Below are 20,130 nucleotides of genomic sequence, written 5' to 3'. Positions count from 1 at the left end.
AATGTAACTACTTCCACTGCTTGCTTCGCTAATCTCCCTGGACCAAGTTGGCTTTATTCCTGGTAGAGAAGCCAGGGATAATACTATTAAAGCTCTTAATCTACATTACTGGCTGACAACACAGAATAGACAAGGGTTCTTCCTTTCCCTAGATGCTGAAAAGATGTTTGACAGAGTGGCTTGGGACTACATGTCAGGAGTGCTGCGGACGATTGGGCTCCATTCCTGCATGTGCAACAGTATCCTGGCCTTATACTCGATCCATTAGCGAGAGTCAGAGTCAACAGCCACTTGTTGAATGCCTTTCAGATAAACAATGGAACACGTCAGAGCTGGTCGTTGTCCCACCTGTACTGACACTCAAATTGTTCCTCAACAGGCTACTGGCTAACCCTAATCGCAAAGGTTTGACTGTTAAGAACAAGGAGTATAAACTAGCCAGCTTGGCTGTTGGCGTTCTCCTTTTTCTTCGGAACCACATACAGTGGTGAAAATAAATATTTGATTACCTGCAGATTTTTTAAGTTTGCCCACTTACAAAGAAATTAAGGGTCTATATTTTTTATCATAGGTGTACTGTATTTTTAAATTTAGAGACAGAATATCATCCAAAAATCCAGAAAAAACACGATACAAATGTTATAAATTGAATTGCAGTTCAGTGAGTAAAATAGTATTTGATCCCCTACCAGCCAACTATAATTCTGGCTCACACAGACTGGCTACAGTATGTGCTCATGTGGTACACAGATTAGTCCTGTCAATTTAAGAAGGTGCTCCTAACAACAGCTCGTTATGTGTATAAAAGATACTTGTCCACAGAATCTCTTCCATTCAAACTTCAACATCATGGCCAAAAAGCCATCAAAGGATGTCAGGGACAAGATTGTAGACCTGCACAAGGCTAGAATGGGCTGCAAGACCATCAGCAAGAAGCTGGGTGGAAAGGAGACAAGTGTTGGAGCTATTGTTCGCAAATGAAAGAAATACAAAATAACAATTACCCTTGATCTGCAGCTCTATGCAAGATTTTGCCTCATGGTGTAAGGATAATCACGCTAAAAGTAAAGGGGCTTGGCCCAGAACTACACGGGAGGAGCTTGTGAATGATCTCAAGGCAGTTGGGACCACAGTCACCAAACACACCATTGTTAATACAATATGCTACCATGGATTGAAATCCTGCAGCACCTGCAAAGTCCCCCTCCTCAAGAAGCCACATGTCCAGGCCAGGCCAGTCTGAAGTCTGCCAATAAACATCTGATTCAGTGAAGGACTGGGAGAAAGAGCTGTGGTCAGATGAGACCATTGAGCTCTTTGGCATTGACTCAACTCGTTGTATTTGGAGGAAGAAAAATTCTGACCATGACCCTAAGAACATTAGCCCTACAGTCAAGCACGAAGGTGGAAACATTGTGCTTTGAGCCTGTTTCTCTGCTAAAGGTACAGGCTGACATTGCCACATTGCGAGGCCAATGGATGGGGCCATGTGTTGTAAAATCTTGGATGAGAGCCTTTTTCCTGCCAAGGCAACAAATGAGTGGCTCAAAAAGAAGCATATTAAGGTCATGGAGTGGCCTAGCCAGTCTCCAGACCTTAATTCTCTAGAAAATTTACAGAGGGAGCTGAATCTTTGAGTTGCCGAACGACAGTCAAGAAAGACCAAAATTCCTCCTGAGATGTGTGCTAACCTGTTAACTAACTACAAGAAATGTCTTATCTCTCTGCTTGCCAACAAGAGTCTCTCCACCAAGTAATAAGCCATGTTTTGCTTGGGGATCAAATGCGTATTTTACTCTCTGAACTGCAACTCAATTTACAACATTTGTATCGTGTTCTTTTTCCGGATTTTTGGTTGATATTGTGTCTATATAATTTAAAATACATCTATTATAAAAATGACATACCCTTCATTTTTTTCTAAGTGGGCAAACTTACAAAATCTGCTGGGGATCAAATACTTATTTTCCTCACTGTATTTCACTACCTGATCTCCTCAAGGACCTTGAAAGGTCGCAAACATTCTCTAAACTGAAGATCAACTATGCTAAATCACTTATTAAGCCACGCCAGAATTGATAAGGTACATACATGTGAAACGCATTGTCATAGCAACATCCCAAGCCTCAGTAGTGCATTCCACCTGTCAGCCATCCATAGCAGTTTCCCAGGCTCGTCCTGACATCCGGCACAGCTTAGTGACTTTACCTCCGACTTCCGAAGCTTGGACGCTGTGGCACCGGGAACAGTGAATTCACATCCTCCAGTTGGGGTGTCTTACATCGATTGATCCCTACTGTGGTCCCGCTTACAGCAGCTATTACATCAAAGCTGAGAGCCTTCTAAGTCCTTTTCCACAAGCTGGCTGGTAGACCTGATACTTGTTGCTAGGATGTGGTCTGGAGCAGATGTCTGTTACATTGGTTGATTTATTAAACAACACCACAGAGTGGTGGATAAATGTTGCTCTTCACAGAGGCCAACTGAGGTCCATTTTTTATATTTTACATATGGTTGTGACTCAATAAATGTTCTTTTTTTTTTTAACAAAATTCAAGTTTCTGCTAGATTGGATTGTGTTACCTGTTTGGTATAATTTGGGGCACTTCAAGAATTATAATTTTGATGGTCAGTACATCCTAAGGGCTTTTATAGAAATTAAATGGTGCTTGTGGTTCTCCTTCCTGTAGCCCTCAATTACCTAATGGTTGGTAATAGGAGCAGATTAGTGATGGTGAGAAAAGTGCAAGCACTCTTCCTCTGTTGGCAGTACTAGCTGCTATCCGGTTTATCTGCCAGTGTATTTTCTAGCTATTCATACTGTTACAGGAAAGTTGTTCAGGAATAAGTATTTTTACTGTATGCTGATTTCAGGAAAAGAGTTGTTCTCTTTGGTACATTAGCATTGCAGGTACCTAATTTATTTATAATATGACTCAAATCTGTAAAGTTATTTGTGGGTTTAGGTTAGAATGAAGTAGCTGTTGTGTATTTTATCAGATTAGAATTAGTAATTCCAGTAAAGCCCAGCATTTAGTCTAGCTGCTTTCATTTGAAAATAATTAAAAGTGTCTTAAATGCTGCTAGTTTATTTATACAAGACTTTTGTGTTTAATTTACCTTTTGACAATCCCTTGCACACCAGAAACGTGGCTTGGAGTGGAACTACTGCAGCCTTGAGTCAGCAGGCTGCATTGTACTGCACACAATAACCTCACTAAGAGCAGGAGGATCAGTTTAGGTGGGTTTTTGCTGTAGAATGGGGAAATTCCATGCAATAGCATGCGTCAGTTGGGTCCTAGTTACGTCAATGTTCAGAGATTGCTGGTTGAGGGTGGTCAGGTTGTCACAGCCTGGTTTTATGATGTAGCAAGTGATTGGCTAACCAGAATTGCAAATAATCTGGCATATGACAGTTGCTACAGCTCTCTGCATATAATTAAATTCTGTGATTTACAGTGCATATTTTCTGATGTGACTCTTCAAATAAAGAGAATGGTCTTAGGGCCCCTTCGCAACAGGTGCATTAGGCTTTGTTAATCTGCTTTCATCAATGCAGGCTCAATGCAAGGGCACATAGGAAACAATTGTTCCGGATGTGTTCTACATGTCAAAGCATGATCAACACGGTGCTCTCCAGAGCAAATGTAGTACAGAGCATAATACACACAGGCTGATGTATACAGGCCCTTAATACATATCAATTCAATGTCTTTTTATTTAGGTCAGTTATTACAATATGATTTTTTGTCTTTGTAAAATTGTGATGATAGAATGTTACATGTTTTATTTTATTTTACATTTATGGATATTTAATTTACTGAAGACTAAGAAATGTGTCTAAAATTGTATCTTGTGAAATGTCCTCAGAATCGATATAACCAAGCCAAGTTAAGTATCCATGACAGAACATTAAAGGTGGCAGCTGTGGTAGAGAGTCTGGAGAGAGAGATGGAATTGCTTTGTTTAACCGGTGTTGAAGATCAACTGCAAGCTGATGTCAGACCAACTCTGGAGATGCTGAGAAATGCAGGAATAAAGGTAAGGGCTCTGGAGTATTATCCTAAACATAAATGTAATTATTTAACGTCAACCATATAGACATATGCTGAAGTCTGTACATTTGTTGTGTGTATATACAGTATCTACATTTAACTATTATACATTTTTATTTTTTCATTAGATCTGGATGCTCACGGGTGATAAATTGGAGACTGCAACTTGTATAGCAAAAAGTTCTCATCTAGTATCAAGAAACCAGGATATTCACATTTTTAGACCAGTAAGTGTTCTAGTTGTAGTTTGGCATATATTTTTTCAGCCAGATAGTGTTATTTCCTTTCTTGTCCATTGAGGGGCACAGAAAGTTTGTAAACTTTGGGGTTAAGAGGATTGTACACTGCCAAACCAAAAACTGTAGGCAAGCCCAAGGTACCCCTCCTACTACCAGCACGCCTCAGTTTTTTGCTGGTGTTCTGGGAGGGTGGATGTCTTTTCTTCAGCTCTGCTGTGGTAAAGACTAACCTATTTTTGTAGCACTTTTTTCTTATATTTTATTTATTTTCTTCAACAGTGGCTCTTCTCTACATCACTGCAAGAACTTAGGATGTGTCTCTTTGCTTGCAGTTATCCAGCATAGTTATTTTTAGCCTGTATTTTGTAGTGTCACATCTGGACCCTACTGGACTGGATGTTGCAAGAATAGCCTGGATTCTGGACTCCGTTCTAGTAAAAATTAGCTGCGGATTGCTTTGTAAGTGCAGAGCTGCTGGCATTGCCTCAGCACTTGCCCTGTCTCCGAAGACTCACTTTGAGAAAAATCCAGTAGAGCCATCTCTGGACGGTAAATAATTTACATAGGTTACTGGGCATCTTTAAAATGTCACATTTCCCATCTGTTTCCACCACGGAAGGAGTTAACGCTGTAGGACTGAGCGTTTACATCATCCACTGTGTTGATTGTTGCACGCGTGCTCCATACTTTATTCCCACCATACAATGTTGAAAAACCATCTCCCCACTGTTGCTTCTACTTGCAAAGAGGACCATGTGGAACTTAGATGTTTTGATCCCTTCCTGCTTCCCACCTATAGTGACTTTGGTCACCCCTTCCCATCCGACCCTCACCTTCTAGTCTGGGTTTCATGAATTCTAGGGGTTTTGCCTCATATCCTCAGCCTTATGTTGCCACGCAGTTGTAGCATGTCTCATTCTAGACACAGTGGAGGGGGGGTGGGCTACAGTCCTGCTGCACCAGGTGTCCTCAGATTACACTACATTAAAGGCCCAGGGTTGCTTGTAGCATACCTACTGATGGTCCTGATGTCTGCAGCCAAAAATCGTGTTGGCCTCCTTGAGTCTGTTCTGTCTTTGGTGTCCATTTTATCTCTGTTGGGTGTGCCCTGTTCCTCTGCTTTTTTGGCTAAGGTTTCTACCTTGGTCATGTAAGACTTTATGGCCCAAAACACCTAGTTATTAGCTGACTCTTACCACAGAGGCCCCTGTGACATCTGTAGATTCTCTATCTGATTTACTCACGGCCTTGATGGCTTCTGAAAAAGAGAGAAAAGCACAGGCGCCTCTGAGTGTAGATTGTAAGTAAATTTAATAGCAGATACAACAAGTATCACTCATATGTAGGAGGTTAAAACCAGGCACATCAGGTAGCTCAATAATCCGGTGCATGTAAATGGTCAAGGGCTCGCTCTTGAGCTGTCTTTGCCACTGGTATTGCTGTCTCTGCTGACTGTATAGTGGAATAAGAGCGAGCCAGAACTGAGAGCTGGAACACTGCCTGCTGGTGACGTATTGCCCTGAACCATGACCAGACATTTTAAAAATATTTATTTAAAATAAAAAGACAGATACTAATAGATGTTTGGCTGTCTACATACTCTTCCTGCCTTCAAACAACTGCTGTTCAAATTATGCAATTTTGTCAGCTGCACTTCTGTCCTGAGGCACTGCCAAAGAGAAAACTCTACAAAGCTGCTGCTCTTAAATACCACTCTAATTAGGCACCAATGAGAAATACAGCTCTCCTCTTTTACATATGCTAATTGATAACACCCAGTACTCACAATAATTAAGGACCAAATGTCGGGTGACATCAGGCGATTCAATGAAAACTGTCCGACATTCAGCCTGTGTGTATGGCAGCCATTCCTGTCAGACGAGCATGCTGGAAGACCAGAAGCTGACCTGCTCCCGATCAACCAATAGCTGAGAGTACTGACCAGAGTGTTCTGGTGGGGGGCCGACCCCCTGTCTGAAAGCAATAGCTCAACGGGGTAAATTGCTGTACTAACATTGGATTGGTAATACAGCGGCACCGGCCTGAGCTGTCACTGATAAAATTATTCCAGTATCTAGTGAGAAATTATCAATAGCAACATCCACAATACCACATGAAAAAAAAAGGTAAACAATTTAGGAAAAACAAAAAAAAATACTTTAAACTTACCAGCTGCAGCTACTGATGTTCAAATGCACTCTTGTGCTCTGCACTCCCAAAGAGCTCCACAGACAAATTAGTCACAGCCAGGATGTGACAAAGTTCAGGGCCCCCAGTGAAAACATTATTCTAGAGAGGTCTTTCAACTGCGTATTGACTGGGTGCTTAAAGACAGACTTGTTTTCTACCTGATAAGTAAGTGCCTTCTTAAGGTGGGACACTGTCAAATCTACAGTGGGAATAGACAACTTTTGCACAAATTTCTCCCCTATCAGGTACAAGGCTCATAAACGCTTGTGAGAAGCAAACAGCTTGTCAGGGTGTTTCCAGTCTCCATAGAGAAAGAGTTGGAAAAGCTAGTGCAATGTGAAAGTCTTTTTGGCCTTAAGAGCTTTAAAGGACCCAAGACTGGTAACAGCACTGGTAGAAGCAACAGGTGTATCCCCGAATTTCACAGTAGTGTGCACTGCATCGATAAGAGCTGGAACAGTCTCTTTGGGAGTGAATAAGGTTCAGGAAGGCAGAACCTCAAACTAGCAGAAGGAATAATCTTAGAAAGTATTATTTTACTGAAAGAGTAGTTGATGCTTGGAATAGACTTCAAGCAGAGGTAGTGAATCAGTCAACAGTAAGGAGATTCAAACATGCTTAGGACGAACATAAATCTATACTAAAAACAATCTATAAGTATAAAAATAAACATTTGAAGTGTGGTTGTTTCTGTTTTTATAATCGCTTGATTATAAAATGTGTGGAGGGTATAGCTTTAAATTTCAGTTGTGACGGTCTGCTAGAAGCTTTCTACGCTATCTCTCGCATAAGTCTCATATCAGCACAGATGCATAGGGCACTTTGTGTAAAGTGCTGGATTGCAGAACTCATGTGTAAGAAACATTTGATTCAGTACAAAATCTCTTCATATTAACCTGAGGGCGGCACAGTGGTGTAGAGGTTAGCACTCTCACCTAGCAGTAAGAAGGGTCGCTGGTTCAAATCCCAACCACGACACTACCTGCCTTGAGTTTGCATGTTCTCCCTGTGCCTGCGTGGGTTTCCTCTGGGTACTCTGGTTTCCTCCCACAATCCAAAGACATGCAGGTAGGTAAATTGGCTTCTGTTCAAAATTGGCCCTAGGTTATGAATGGGGGCCTTGGATTGTGGGCTCCTTGAGGGTAGGGACCAACATGAGTGTGCAATGTACAGGGATGGGGACAATTGTAGACACTCACTCAGGTTGAACTGGATGGACTGGTGTCTTTATTCAACCTTCTCAGACAAGCATTCCTCTGCATGAAGGTGTGCCCCCACTTTTCCAGAGTCAGGGGATGCTTGTTAACCTTTGCAGATACTGTGACATCTTGCATCTCTGATGCTGGGGTTCAGGAGGTGGTATCTCAGGGCTACAAACTGGAGTTTTTTCCATGCCCCCTTATTGGTTTCTTACCTCAGGGGGCATGCTCCTCATCACTGGACCTCAAAGCTCTGAATGTCTACATTCAATCCCAGAAATTCCATGTAGAATCCAGGAAGTCTGTAATCACCTCTCCTCACCTCTGGCTTCTGTGATTGTCATAGACATGTAACTGCTGGTGCAATTTTCCAGCACATTTTTTGCCGGGGAGCTCCTACACTAACGTTTTATAGCCCTGTTCTTCAGGGCTCTCATCTGTACCTTGAGAGGTTTGCCCCATTTCTAGACAGTTTTAGCTGTCGATGTGGGCGTTGTCGACCAACGTAGCTTTGAGTCTGTAGAGGTTACAGCAGTTTGGGTGGATGCTGAGCCTTCCAAAATTTTAGTTGGAACAAACTCATTGTTGGAGTATCTGGGTCCAGTTTTTGACACACCTTAACCACTTCAAGACCAAACCTATTTCTGACACTTGTTGTTTACTAGCTAAAATCAGTATTTTTTTTCTAGAAAATTACTTAGAACCCCTGACGTTTTTTTATATATATATATATATATATATATATATATATATATATATATATATATATATATATATATATATATAATTTAATGCCACACATTATTTGTGGAGCGGTCTTTCAAGCGCCATTTTTGTGTAAAAAAAAATACACTTCACTGAATTTGATGATAAAAGATGATGTTATGAGTAAATGGATACCTAACATGTTACGCTTTAAAATTGCATGCACTCGTTGAATGGCGACAAATGACGGTACATAAAATCTCCATAGGCAACGTTTAAAAAAATGAATGAATGAATGAATGAAATACTTGTATAGCGAACTGAATCGACTGTAGGCGAAAATTTTTAACGGTTACCTGTTTAGAGTTACAGAGCAGGTCTAGTGCTAGAATTATTGCTCTCACTCTAACCATCACGGCAATACTTTGCATGTGTGATTTAAACACTGTTTACATTTGCGGGCACGACTTATGTATGCGTTTTCTTTGGCATGCGGGGACGGGGGCGCTTTAAAAAAAACATTTATTTTTGGTTTCGTTTTACACTGCCCCTTTAAAAAAAGAAAAATTCTGATCACTTTTATTGCTGTCACAAGGAATTTTACATTCCTTGTGACAGTAATAAGCAATGACAGGTACTCTATGTGGAGTACGTTGATCTTGCCAAAATCAACGTTTTTGAATACATTGGATTTTTTCAAATCTGCACTGTTGGCTTCAGAGTAAACCAGAAGGGACATCGCTTCTGGGTTACTACATCGGAGACCCAATCAAAGCCGATTCTGCCTTTGTTCTGGTCTCTTGCCAGCCGGCAGACTTACCAGCTGGTCGGTCAGGTCTCCCGGTAAGACGGGAGACCCGGGCGGAGGGCCGGAAGGCGGCAGGAGGGGGGGGAGTCCCCTCCCGCTGCCCTTGATGATGGCCAAGCACCTGTTTAGCAGCATCAGTTGTTATCACATGAAAGCCGACAGCTTGATGCTGTATGCATCACCGCGGTACAACCACTATGGTATGTTATATTTTATCATTTATATGACAAATTAAATTTATAAAAATAATAAGTAAAGCCTTTATTTCGTTTGTGAAGAACTTTGCAATGCTTTGTACCAGAATAATAATTCAAGTGTAATTTAAAAGAGACAATACTTTTTTTTTTTTTACAGACTGCATAAATAATAGTCATGAAAAAAAAAATGTTAAAAGTATTGCTTTATCTTAAAGCTGAATCCAAGGCACAATAATGTTATTAACCCCTTGGCGCTGTCTGTTGTCGACCCTTTAAGGCGTTTGAAAGCCATGAGGCAGGGCTTATGGCCATGTGGCCAACGTGATTGGATGTCACAGCGGTTACATGATTTTTTCCGTGAGCCACCGGTCACTGTGCCGGGAACATGCACAGTGTGCGCTCACAGCACTGTTGGTGCTGTTGCACACAAATATGCAGCCGATTAGCACCAAGGCCCAGCTGCCGAGAGGCCGCATATTTGTTTACGCCAGTCGGTTAAAATATATTCCTTAAAATAGCAACAAAAGACATTAAACCACTTTGTATGCACCAAATGCCTTTTAAGCCCAGATATTACATTGTAAATGTATCACTGACATAATCACTGTACTGCACAGGCCTGCCCAGAAAGTAGAGTTGTAGCAGGACCAGGCAGGCCCACCTACTGGAGGCCACCTGCATAAAACTACAGGAGTAGAAAGATAGACCAGTCACCCTGCACAAGGCGTAAGAGCAGTGGCAGCCGCCTTCCTTAGCCTACATAATGTGCCTCCCTAGCCTGCACAACCAAACAGTAGGGTGTCGAACCAACAGGTCTCCACCAGGTCCATCATCCCCTCACAAGCATATGACCAGAGACCGAGGCCCCAATTGGCCTGTTTCATGTTGTCCTCGGGGCAAAGAGCACTGCGCCCAGAACCCTACTACCCTGCAATACCAGCGAATCAACACTCGCCATTGACTTACGGCTTCTCGCTTCAGCCAATCAGGACAGGTGGCCAAAGACCCATAAAGAAGATTGCGTCAACACAGAAGCTGCGGTGCCAGGCACCAGGGGAGCCATGACCACTGGAGGACTCCATCTGTAGGGTGAATTCCAACCTGCCCGCCTTCACCCCCCAAAATCCTCCAGCACTAGCTGCCACAAAGAGTCTTTATTACCGGTGTTTATTACAGGAAGCTCTTGCACAAAGGCAAAGAAAGTTCCATGCTTGATTAATGCACATATCTGGAAGAGATACACAAAGCATGTGAAGACTCATGTAAGTATACACATGACAATATTTGCCTATCCTAGAGTTCATCTATAAGTAATGGCAAAGTTATTGCCAAATCAATAGGCCCGTAGCAGAAATGACAGCATTCATCAGTCTGGGGGGAAAGTGAACCATTTTGATCACCAGATTAACTGGTAATGATTTGACCTTGAGCTATTCCAAATATCATATACACCTATCTTACACCTTATATTTTTTTAATCTGCCAAAATGACCAGTTATTCATCTCTTGTTTGTACATGTTAATGTTTTGTGCTTGTTTAAAATGTTGCCATTAGCTTCCCTGTCATTAATCTTCACATTACCTGCGCAGAGTGTCTAACAAGACACCATCTTCTTTTTTCACACAAACAAGAATTACCAAATAGGAAATAATTAAGCACATAAAATATATGAGAACATGTTAGGCACTCAGTGGAATATTTTAAATAATAATTGTTTAAGGAATCTCAGGGAAGGCAGTCATTTCACGTGCACTTTTAATTATAAAATGGTTTTATATCCCCAAATAAAAATGGTAAAGTTAAGACTTATTTTGCTGCCCTCCAATAAGACATATGTCTGTGTCTCATCTAAATGAAGCACTTTTCAGACAGAAATAATTATTAGAATATAATTTACATGTAAATGTAGTTTGTTGTGAGACATCAGAATAGCAGATTAGGCCCTGCAGTCTGCTATTTGCAATTAAATTATTAATGCTTCTGATAAAACTTCAGATCAATTTTTGTTGACCTTTTCGTAAAGTAACATCACAAATTAGGTTTCTTGAAGAAAATCTATTTAGTTTGAGTTTTTCTATAGCTTATAATAAGAAAAGGGACTACAATTATGTTAATTTGCTGTGTTGGGTCATTGAAATGAAATTCAGGGCTTTTATCGTTTCTCAGTAGTTAGTGTTATAGGGATGTATGCTAATCTTCTATAGTTTTCAGTATCGGTAATTAGTGCAGTGAATGTTTCCTTTTTTATTATGGGCTGCTAAAAGTTCATTTAGTTACATAGTTGCATTGTTACATAGTCAGGTTAAAAATACACAAGTCCATCTAGTTCAACCATAAAAATAAATAAAAAATATCATACAATCCCATATACCCAAACCTATACCAACATCCCATATACCCAAACCTATACCAACAGTTGATCCCGAGAAGGGCAAAAAACCCCAGCAAAGCATGATCCAATTTGCTACAGCAGGGGAAAAATTCTTTCCTGATCCCCCGAGAGGCATATTACCTGGATCAACTTTACCTATAAATATCAGTACCCAGTTATATTATGTATATGTAGGAAAGAATCCAGGCCTTTCTTAAAGCAATCTACTGAGCTGGCCAGAACCACCTCTGGAGCAAGTCTATTTCACATTTTCACAGCTCTTACTATGAAGAAACATTTCCGTATTTGGAGATTAAATCTCTTTTCCTCTAATGCCGCATACACACGATCAAACAAAGTCCGCCGGAGCCCACACACGGGCGGATTGTCCGGCGGACCAGAGTCCGCCCGTGTGTGGGCTCCGGCGGACTTTTTTTCCCCAAAAGTCCGGCAGACTTAGAAAGTAGTTTTGACTCAAAAATTGTCCGCCGGACTGCGAGTCCGGCGGACAATCCGGCCGTCTGTGTGCTAGTCCGCCGGACTTTTGAAATGAATGGACTTTCCCGCACACGGAGAAAAGTCAGTTCATTTTGAACGCGGCTCCAGGTAGCCGGGACTAGCAAAGGAAGTCAATGTCGCCGCCTTTGGCAGTGAGATTGACACGTCGCTAGCCCCGTCACCTGGTATGGACTTAAAGGGGAAGCCCTACACCAAAAAAACGGCATGGGGGTCCCCCCCAAGGTCCATATAAGACCCTTATCTGAGCACGCAACCTGGCTGGACAGAAAAGCGGGTGGGGACGAGCAAGCGCCCCCCCTTCTGTGCCGTACCAGGCCCCGTACCCTCAACATGGAGGGTGCTTTGGGGAAGGGGGGCCGCACGCCAGTAAAAGAGCTGGAAGAAGGAGCAGAGGCCCGGCAAGAAGAATCAAAGAGGGGGACAAGACCCCCGAAGTTGGAAGAAGAGGCGGTGACAGAAGACCGGACCACCGCAAGTAAAAGAGCTAAAGGAAGAAAGCGAAGGCCCAGCAAGAAGAACCGAAGAGAGGGACAAGACCCGTGAAGTCGAAAGAACACCCTTGGGCGGCGACGAAGAAGAAAGCCGGGCTCCTTCGCTACTAAAAGGGCTAGCAGAAGATAGCGGAGGAGTCCGGCGAAAAGACCCCCCAAGATGGAAGAAGACCCCCCGGGGCTGTGCAATAAATTATTTTAAACCCTTGTGTGGTGTTTTTTTTTACATTTTTTCTCACAGGTGAATGGGTAGGGGTACATTGTACCCCGTACTCATTCACATAGGGTGGGGGCTGCTATCTGGGGGCCCCTTATTAAAGGGGTCTCCCGGATTCCGATAAGCCCCTCGCCTGCAGACCCCGACAACCAACGGCCAGTGTTGTCGGGAAGAGGCCCTTGTCCTCATCAACATGGGGACAAGGTGCTTTGGGGTGGGGGGGGCCGAAGGCCCCCCCTTCCCCAAAGCACCCCCCATGTTGAGGGCACGCGGCCTGGTACGGCTCAGGAGGGGGGCGCTCACTCGTCCCCACCTCCTTTCCTGACAGGCCGGGCTGCGGATAAGGGTCTTATATGGACCTTGGGGGGACCCCATGCCGTTTTTTTGGCATAGGGCTTCCCCTTTAAGTCCATACTAGGGGGCGGGTTCAGCCTTCGGCGGCGACATTGACCTCCTTCGCTAGCCCCGGCTACCTGGAGCCGCGTTCAAAGTGAACAGACTTTCCTCCGTGTGTGGGCAAGTCCGTTCATTTTAAAAGTCCGTTTGTGTGTGGGCAGGTCCGCTCGTTCGGAATGTCCGGCAGACCTCCACTTCAAAGTCCAGTGGTTTGTCCGCCGGGCTAAGTCCACCAGACAGTCTAATCACGTGTACGCGGCATTAGCGTAAAGAGTGCCCCCTTGTCCTCTGTGTTGATTGTAAAGTGAATAACTCAACACCAAGCTCACTGTATGGACCCCTTATGTTTTTGTACATGTTGATTATATCCCCCCTTAATCTCCTCTTCTCAAGAGAGAATAAATTCAGTTCCTTTAATCTTTCCTCATAGCTGAGTTCCTCCATGCCTCTTATCAGTTTGGTTGCCCTTCTCTGCACTTTCTCCAGTTCACAGATATCCTTTTTGAGAACTAGTGCCCAAAACTGAACTGCATATTCCAGATAAGGTCTTACTAATGATTTGTACAGGGGCAAAATGATATTGCTCTCTCTGAAATCCATACCTCTCAGTACAAGAAAGGACACTGCTCACTTTGGAAACCGCAGCTTGGCATTGCATGTTATTATTGAGCTTACGATCTACCAAAAGCCCCAGATCCTTCTCCACTACGGATCCCCCCCCAGTTGTACTCCCCCTAGTATGTATGATGCATGCATATTCTAAGCCCCCAAGTGCATAACTTTACATTTATCAACATTAAACTTAGTCGCCCAATTGGACATGTGCATTGAGGTTGGCTTGTAAATTGGAGACATCCTGTAAGGAGGTTATTCCACTGCATAGTTAGGTGTCAAACACTGAAATTGTACTTTCTTTTTCATACATCATGGGGCACAGAGTTAGGCTAATATTCATTACTTGCTGGGTTATACTTCATCTCCAGGTGAATAGACACCGGTAGACCAAAGGTCTTTAGACAGGAAGTGATCCCCTATATAACCCCTCCCATACAGGAAGTACTTCAGTTTTTTTTACCAGTATCTGCAAGGTGGATGGCAAGGTTGTTTGAACTCTAGGTCCCTAGTCTCGAAAACAGTTCTTAAATTAATCAAGGGATTGACCGATCAGATCCATTTGACACAGGCATTATATGCTTAGATAAATGGTACCCAAGCCTCGCAAAGAAGACTCAAGATCCTGAGAGGTATTGCCTCTGTAATGCGGCCTCCGGATGCTGGACCCTGCGAAGTGGAATCCTGGACACCACAGAGCTAAGGCATTCCTGCAGGGTGCTGTACAGGTCCAAGGGAGTGGACCCTAAACATGAAAAGGGTACCCAGTCCTTTAAGATCCTTAAGTGACAGGAACCCGTTGTGAAGGATGAAGATTGGGCTCTTCGTTTCTAAGTTGCCCTGCGCCTGTACAGGTAAGTGAAACCCCTTTATTTAATATTGTGGGGTGTCCCAGTGATTGTAACAATCAGTCAAGCTAGCTAGAGGCTGCACACCTGTGTGCGGTGACCATACGGGAGAGTTTTGGGCTAGCTGTGGGTGTTTGCAAAGTATATCTTTTTTGCTTGTGTCTGGCTGTTTTTTACCTGTATGATGGCGCACAACAGGGCGACATTTCACCTTGGTTCGCCATGGCGCACATGCGTTCGCAAAGAGCGCCGCTGGACTCAGCCATTTGTTTGTTTGGTGGCCATGGCGCACACGACTTCGCCGTAGCCTTTATCTGGGTGCACGAAGATTCATGTCATAGGCGAATACATTCACATTTGTTCGCTGGGACTGTGCATTTGCATACAAATGCACAGAACGTTCAGGCGCACAGACAGCTTATTTAAGCTGTGTATGCCATTCAGTGCTTCCAGAAGGCAGCTGTGGTACACAGAGCAGGCTCTGAACCAGGCACTAAGGATGAACTGTACTCAGCCCTAGCTGGGTTAGAGCACAGGATTTCTGACATGATTGCCTCCATCCTGCAGGGTGGCAAGAAGCAGATCCCCCTCCCAGAGCCTCCTAGTCTGGAGCAGGAATGGGTTGAGGATGGGGAAGAGCTTAAAGCTCAGGATTCTGTGGAAGGCCTGGTGGATGAGTCTGCTTCCAAGCAATCTGGACAGGAAAATATCCAGTTGGTGTCTTCCTCTCAATCACAGAGGCTTTTATTCCTGACGCTTACCGAAATGGTTTGTTCTGCCTTTAAGTTTCCTCTTGTAGAGGTTACTGAGCCTCCCTAGTACTCTTTGGGATCCCTGAGGCCTCTTCAGGCCACACAGGCTTTCCTCTTACACCCTCTGTTGGAACGGGCTGTGTATACTAATTGGCAACATCCTGACTGGATTTGTGTTCCTCCTAAGAGTTTTTCCCTTTTATATCCCATGAATGAAAAGTTCAAAGAAGTGGAGCATGCCAGCTGTAGATGCAGCAGTCTCTTCCTTAAACAAGAACTTGACTTGTCTGGTAGATAATGCACAGGGCTTGAAAGACCCTGTTGACAAAAAATTGGAGTCATTATTAAAGGCTTCCTTTTCTTTGGCCAGTTCAGCTATTCAGCCCGCTGTTGCAGCAATTGGTATCTGACAGTCCGTAAAGGATCAGATCAGACAGCCTGACTGGCCTAAACAGGAGGATGATCTGCCTGAAAATAAAGCAGATATTCCTCGAGCGCTGTGTTTTGCTGTTGACGCCTTAAAGGATTCAATACAGCAGGTTTCTCATTTGGCTTTCTTGTCTGTACATATGCGCAAACTTTTGTGGCTTAAGATCTGGTCAGCCAAGCTTCCTTGTAAAAAGTTATTGGTAGGTTTCCTCTTTCATGGGGAACGTTTATTTGGTGATCACGATTTCCGGAGGGAAGAGTTCTCTACTTGCAGTGAAGAAAAGCACCATGTGTCCCTTGTTTAACACCTCAGTGACTGCTTCCTCAAATGTCTCAGTGTCAAGGCAGTTCCACTGCCAACAGGGCGCTAGGGCCAGGGGCAAGCTGCAAGGCCAAGGCCAGAAATTATTCTAAACCAAGCACCAACCCCCTCCTTTTTGGCAGATACCCCCACTCCATTGGGTGGGGGGAAGGCTGCTGCACTTTGACATTTGGAGAACAATAGTTCAGGACGGGTGGGTCACCTTAACTATATTCCGCGGTTACAAGTTGGAGTTGCTGGGGGTTCCCCTCAGAGGTTTTTAATATCCAGCGTTTCCTTCGGATCCCCCAAAAAGAGCCTTATTGCTTCAGGCACTACATTATCTAGTGCATCAGGGAGTGATTGTTAAGGTTCCTGTACCCAAAAGGGGCACGGGGTTTTACTCAAACCTCTTTACGGTTCAAAAACCAAATGGGGACACAAGGCCCATGTTGGACCTAAGATCCCTGAACCGGTATCTACTGATCCAGTCCTTTCGGGTGGAGTCTATCCGCTCAGTGGTAGCCTCACTCCAAATGGGACACTTTCTAGCCTCCATCGACATAAAGGACGCATATATACACATAGCTATCTTTCAGCCTCAGCAGAGGTTCCTGCGATTTGCAGTAGAAGAACGTAATTTTTAAGTTTGTGGCTCTATTTTTTGTGCTTGCTGCAACTCCCCGGGTGTTCACAAAGGTCCTAGTACCAGTACTGGGTCTTTTAAGAGCCCAAGGGATCCTGGTGCTCGGGTATCTGGGCGACCTCCTGCTCAGAGATCTTTCACTACAGGCTCTAGAACAGAGCATAACATGCACACTGTGGTATTTGGAAAGCTTAGGCTGGATCATAACTACCGAAAAGTCAACCTTGAGACCAGCTCAAAGTGTAAAGTATTTAGGTCTGATCCTAGATACGGTCCAAGCAAGAGTATTCTTGCCACCAGCAAGATTCTGTGCCCTGAAGAATCAGGTGCATCAGATAAGTGGCACCAGACAATCCTCCATTCGGCTCTGTATGAGTCTTCTAGGGAGGATGGTATGCTCCTTGGAGGCAGTGCTCTATGCCCAGTTCCATTCCAGGCCTCTACAAAAACACATCTTGTTGGCTTAGAACAGGAGAGGACAAGCCCTGTATTATCCAATGTCCTTATCTCCTCTGGCACGCTTAAGCCTAAACTGCTGGTTGCAGGATCAGAACCTGCGAAAGGGATGATCATTCCTCCCGATAACTTGAAGAGTACTGACTACAAATGCCAGTCTCTCAGGCTGGGGAGCGACCCTAGAGGGGCTCACAGCAAGGGAAATGGTTAAGGACAGAACAGATCCTGCCCATCAACTTCCTGGAATTACAGGCTGTACAACTGGCCCTATGGTCATGGGACAGTGGAGCTTCAGGACTGCCCTATCGGGGTTCAGTCTGACAATGCCACTGCAGTGGCCTATATAAACCACCAAGGTGGTACCAGTAGTCGTTCAGCTCTGAAGGAGGTGAACCACATACTAGCCTGGGCAGAGGGACATGCGCCGATTCTATTGGTGGTCCATGTCCCAGGAGTAGAGAACTGGGAGGCAGATTATACTCCCTGGTTTATGCTTTCCCTCTGATCCCTCTCCTTCCACATTTGTTGCAAAGGATTCGAAGAGAGGGTGTTCCAGTTATTCCGGTGGCACCAGCCTGGCCCAGAAGGTCCTGGTTCCCGGAGATCGTGAGACTGACAATAGACAGGCCATGGACTCTTCCATGTCGCCCCGATCTACTGTCTCAAGGTCCTATATTCCACCCCAATTTACAGTCTCTAAATTTGACGGCATGGCTATTGAAGCCAGAGTGTTAAAGGACTGTGGCATCTCGGAAACAGTGGTGTCTACACTAGTGAATGCTAGAAAAGATGTCACTAGGAAGATATATCATAAGGTCTGGAAGTCTTATGTTGCTTGGTGTGAAGCCAAAAAATGTCATCCTCGGAAATACGTGATTGGGAGAATCGAATTGGCTTTGAGTACAATCAGAGGTCAAGTTTTGGCCCTATCAGTATTCTTTCAAAGGCCTTTAGCCTCCCATTTACTGGTCCGAACCTTTATGTAGTGGGCAACTCGCTTGCTTCCCCCTATTAGGTCACCTATTTTTCCTTGGGACTTGAACTTGGTGCTCTCTGTGTTACAGAAACAACCATTTGAACCTATCAAAGAAATTCCATTAGACTTGCTGTTATGCAAGCTACCTTTCCTGATGGCTATGACCTCGGCTAGAAGGGTTTGGAGTTGGCGACCCCTTCATGTAGGGAAATGTACTTGATCCTCCATCACAACAGGGTCGTGTTGTGACCTGTTTAATCCTTTTTACCAAAAGTGTTACCTTTCATTTAAATCAGGACATTATTTTTCCTTCTTTTTTCTCTCAACCTCGTTTGGTGGAAGAGAGACGACTGCATTCTTTGGATGTTGTCCGGGTAGTTTAGGTTTATTTGTCTAGATCTGCAGCGATCCGAGGATCAGACTCCTTTTTTTGTTTTACCAAAAGGACCCAAGAAGGGGCAGGCAGCTTCCAAAGCTTCCATTACCAACTGGGTCCGTCAATTGGTCATTCAGGCCTATGGTCTGAAATGTAAAGTTCCTCCCTTTAGGGTGAGAGCTCATTCTAATAGGGGTGTAGGAATCTCCTGGGCTTTTCGCCATCAGGTATCTGTGGCTCAGATCTGTAAGGCTGATACCTGGTCTTCAGTGCATATGTTCACAAAATTTTATCAAGTAGTAGTGTTCAAGCAGCTGAGGATTCTGCTTTTGGCCACAGTGTACTGCGGGCTGCCATATAAGGTCTGATGGTTGCAGGTAATGAATATTAGCCTAACTCTGTGTCCCATGATGTATGAAAAAGAAAATAGGATTTTTTTCATCATACTTGCATGCAAAATCACGTTCTTTGAGTACATCATGGGACACAGAGGTCATTCCCCTCTTTTTGAGGATTCAGTGCTTATCCAAAACTGAAGTACATCCTGTATGGGAGGGGTTATATAGGGGATCACTTCCTATCTAAAGACCTTTGGTCTACCATTCACCTGGAGATGAAGTATAATCCAGCAGGTAATGAATATTCGCCTAACTCTGTGTCCCATTATATACTCAAAGAAAAGTATTTTACAGGTAAGTATGACGAAAAAATCCTGTTTTTAATCCCAGACCCTATATCATTTATAAAGGTATTAAAAAGTAAGGGTCCCAACGCTGAACCTTGGAGTACACCACTGATAACCTTAGACCATTCAGAGTAAGAATCATTAACCACTACTCTCTGAATTTGATCTTTTAGCAAGTTTTCTATCCATTTACAAACTGATATTTCCAAGCCTGTAGACTTTACCTTACACATTAGTCATGTGTGGGGAACTGTATGAAATACTTTTGCAAAATCCAAGTATACCCCGTCCACAGCCACCCCTCTGTCCAAGGTTTTACTTACCTCTTCATAAAACGAAATCAGATTTGTTTGACAACTTCTGTCTTTCATGAATCCATGCTGTCTGTTGCTTAAAATATTTTTTTCCCAGCAAGAACTCATCTATGTGGTCTTTTATTAAACTCTCCAGTATCTTCCCGACTATAGAAGTTAAACTAACAGGTCTATGGTTACCTGGTAAATACTTTGTTACTTTTTTAAATATAGGCACCACACTGGCCCTACACCAATCTAGTGGTACCTTTCCAGTTATTAACTAGTCCATAAAAATTAGAAACAATGGCTTTGAAATGACAGAACTCAATTCTTTTAGGATCCATGGGTGGATGCCATCTGGTCCA

General features: G+C 43.6%; 1 protein-coding gene across 2 annotated transcripts in view; it reads left to right on the top strand.

Moving 5' to 3' along the window:
* Positions 1-20,130, top strand: part of ATP9B (ATPase phospholipid transporting 9B (putative)) — a 534,623-nt gene that overhangs the window by 466,014 nt on the left and 48,479 nt on the right. For both annotated transcript variants that reach the window (XM_077492334.1, XM_077492333.1), the window contains exons 19-20: positions 3,871-4,041; positions 4,184-4,282. In XM_077492334.1, the coding sequence (XP_077348460.1) occupies positions 3,871-4,041; positions 4,184-4,282 (270 nt within the window). The remainder of the gene's footprint in view (positions 1-3,870; positions 4,042-4,183; positions 4,283-20,130) is intronic.

This window comes from Lithobates pipiens, unplaced genomic scaffold (assembly GCF_037356315.1).
Source record: "Lithobates pipiens isolate NorthernLeopardFrog02 unplaced genomic scaffold, aLitPip1_a1.2 Scaffold_19, whole genome shotgun sequence".
In the NCBI taxonomy this organism is placed as follows: Eukaryota; Metazoa; Chordata; class Amphibia; order Anura; family Ranidae; genus Lithobates; species Lithobates pipiens.
The sequence above is the reverse complement of the archived record's forward strand: the minus strand, read 5'-3'. Positions and strand labels throughout refer to the sequence as shown.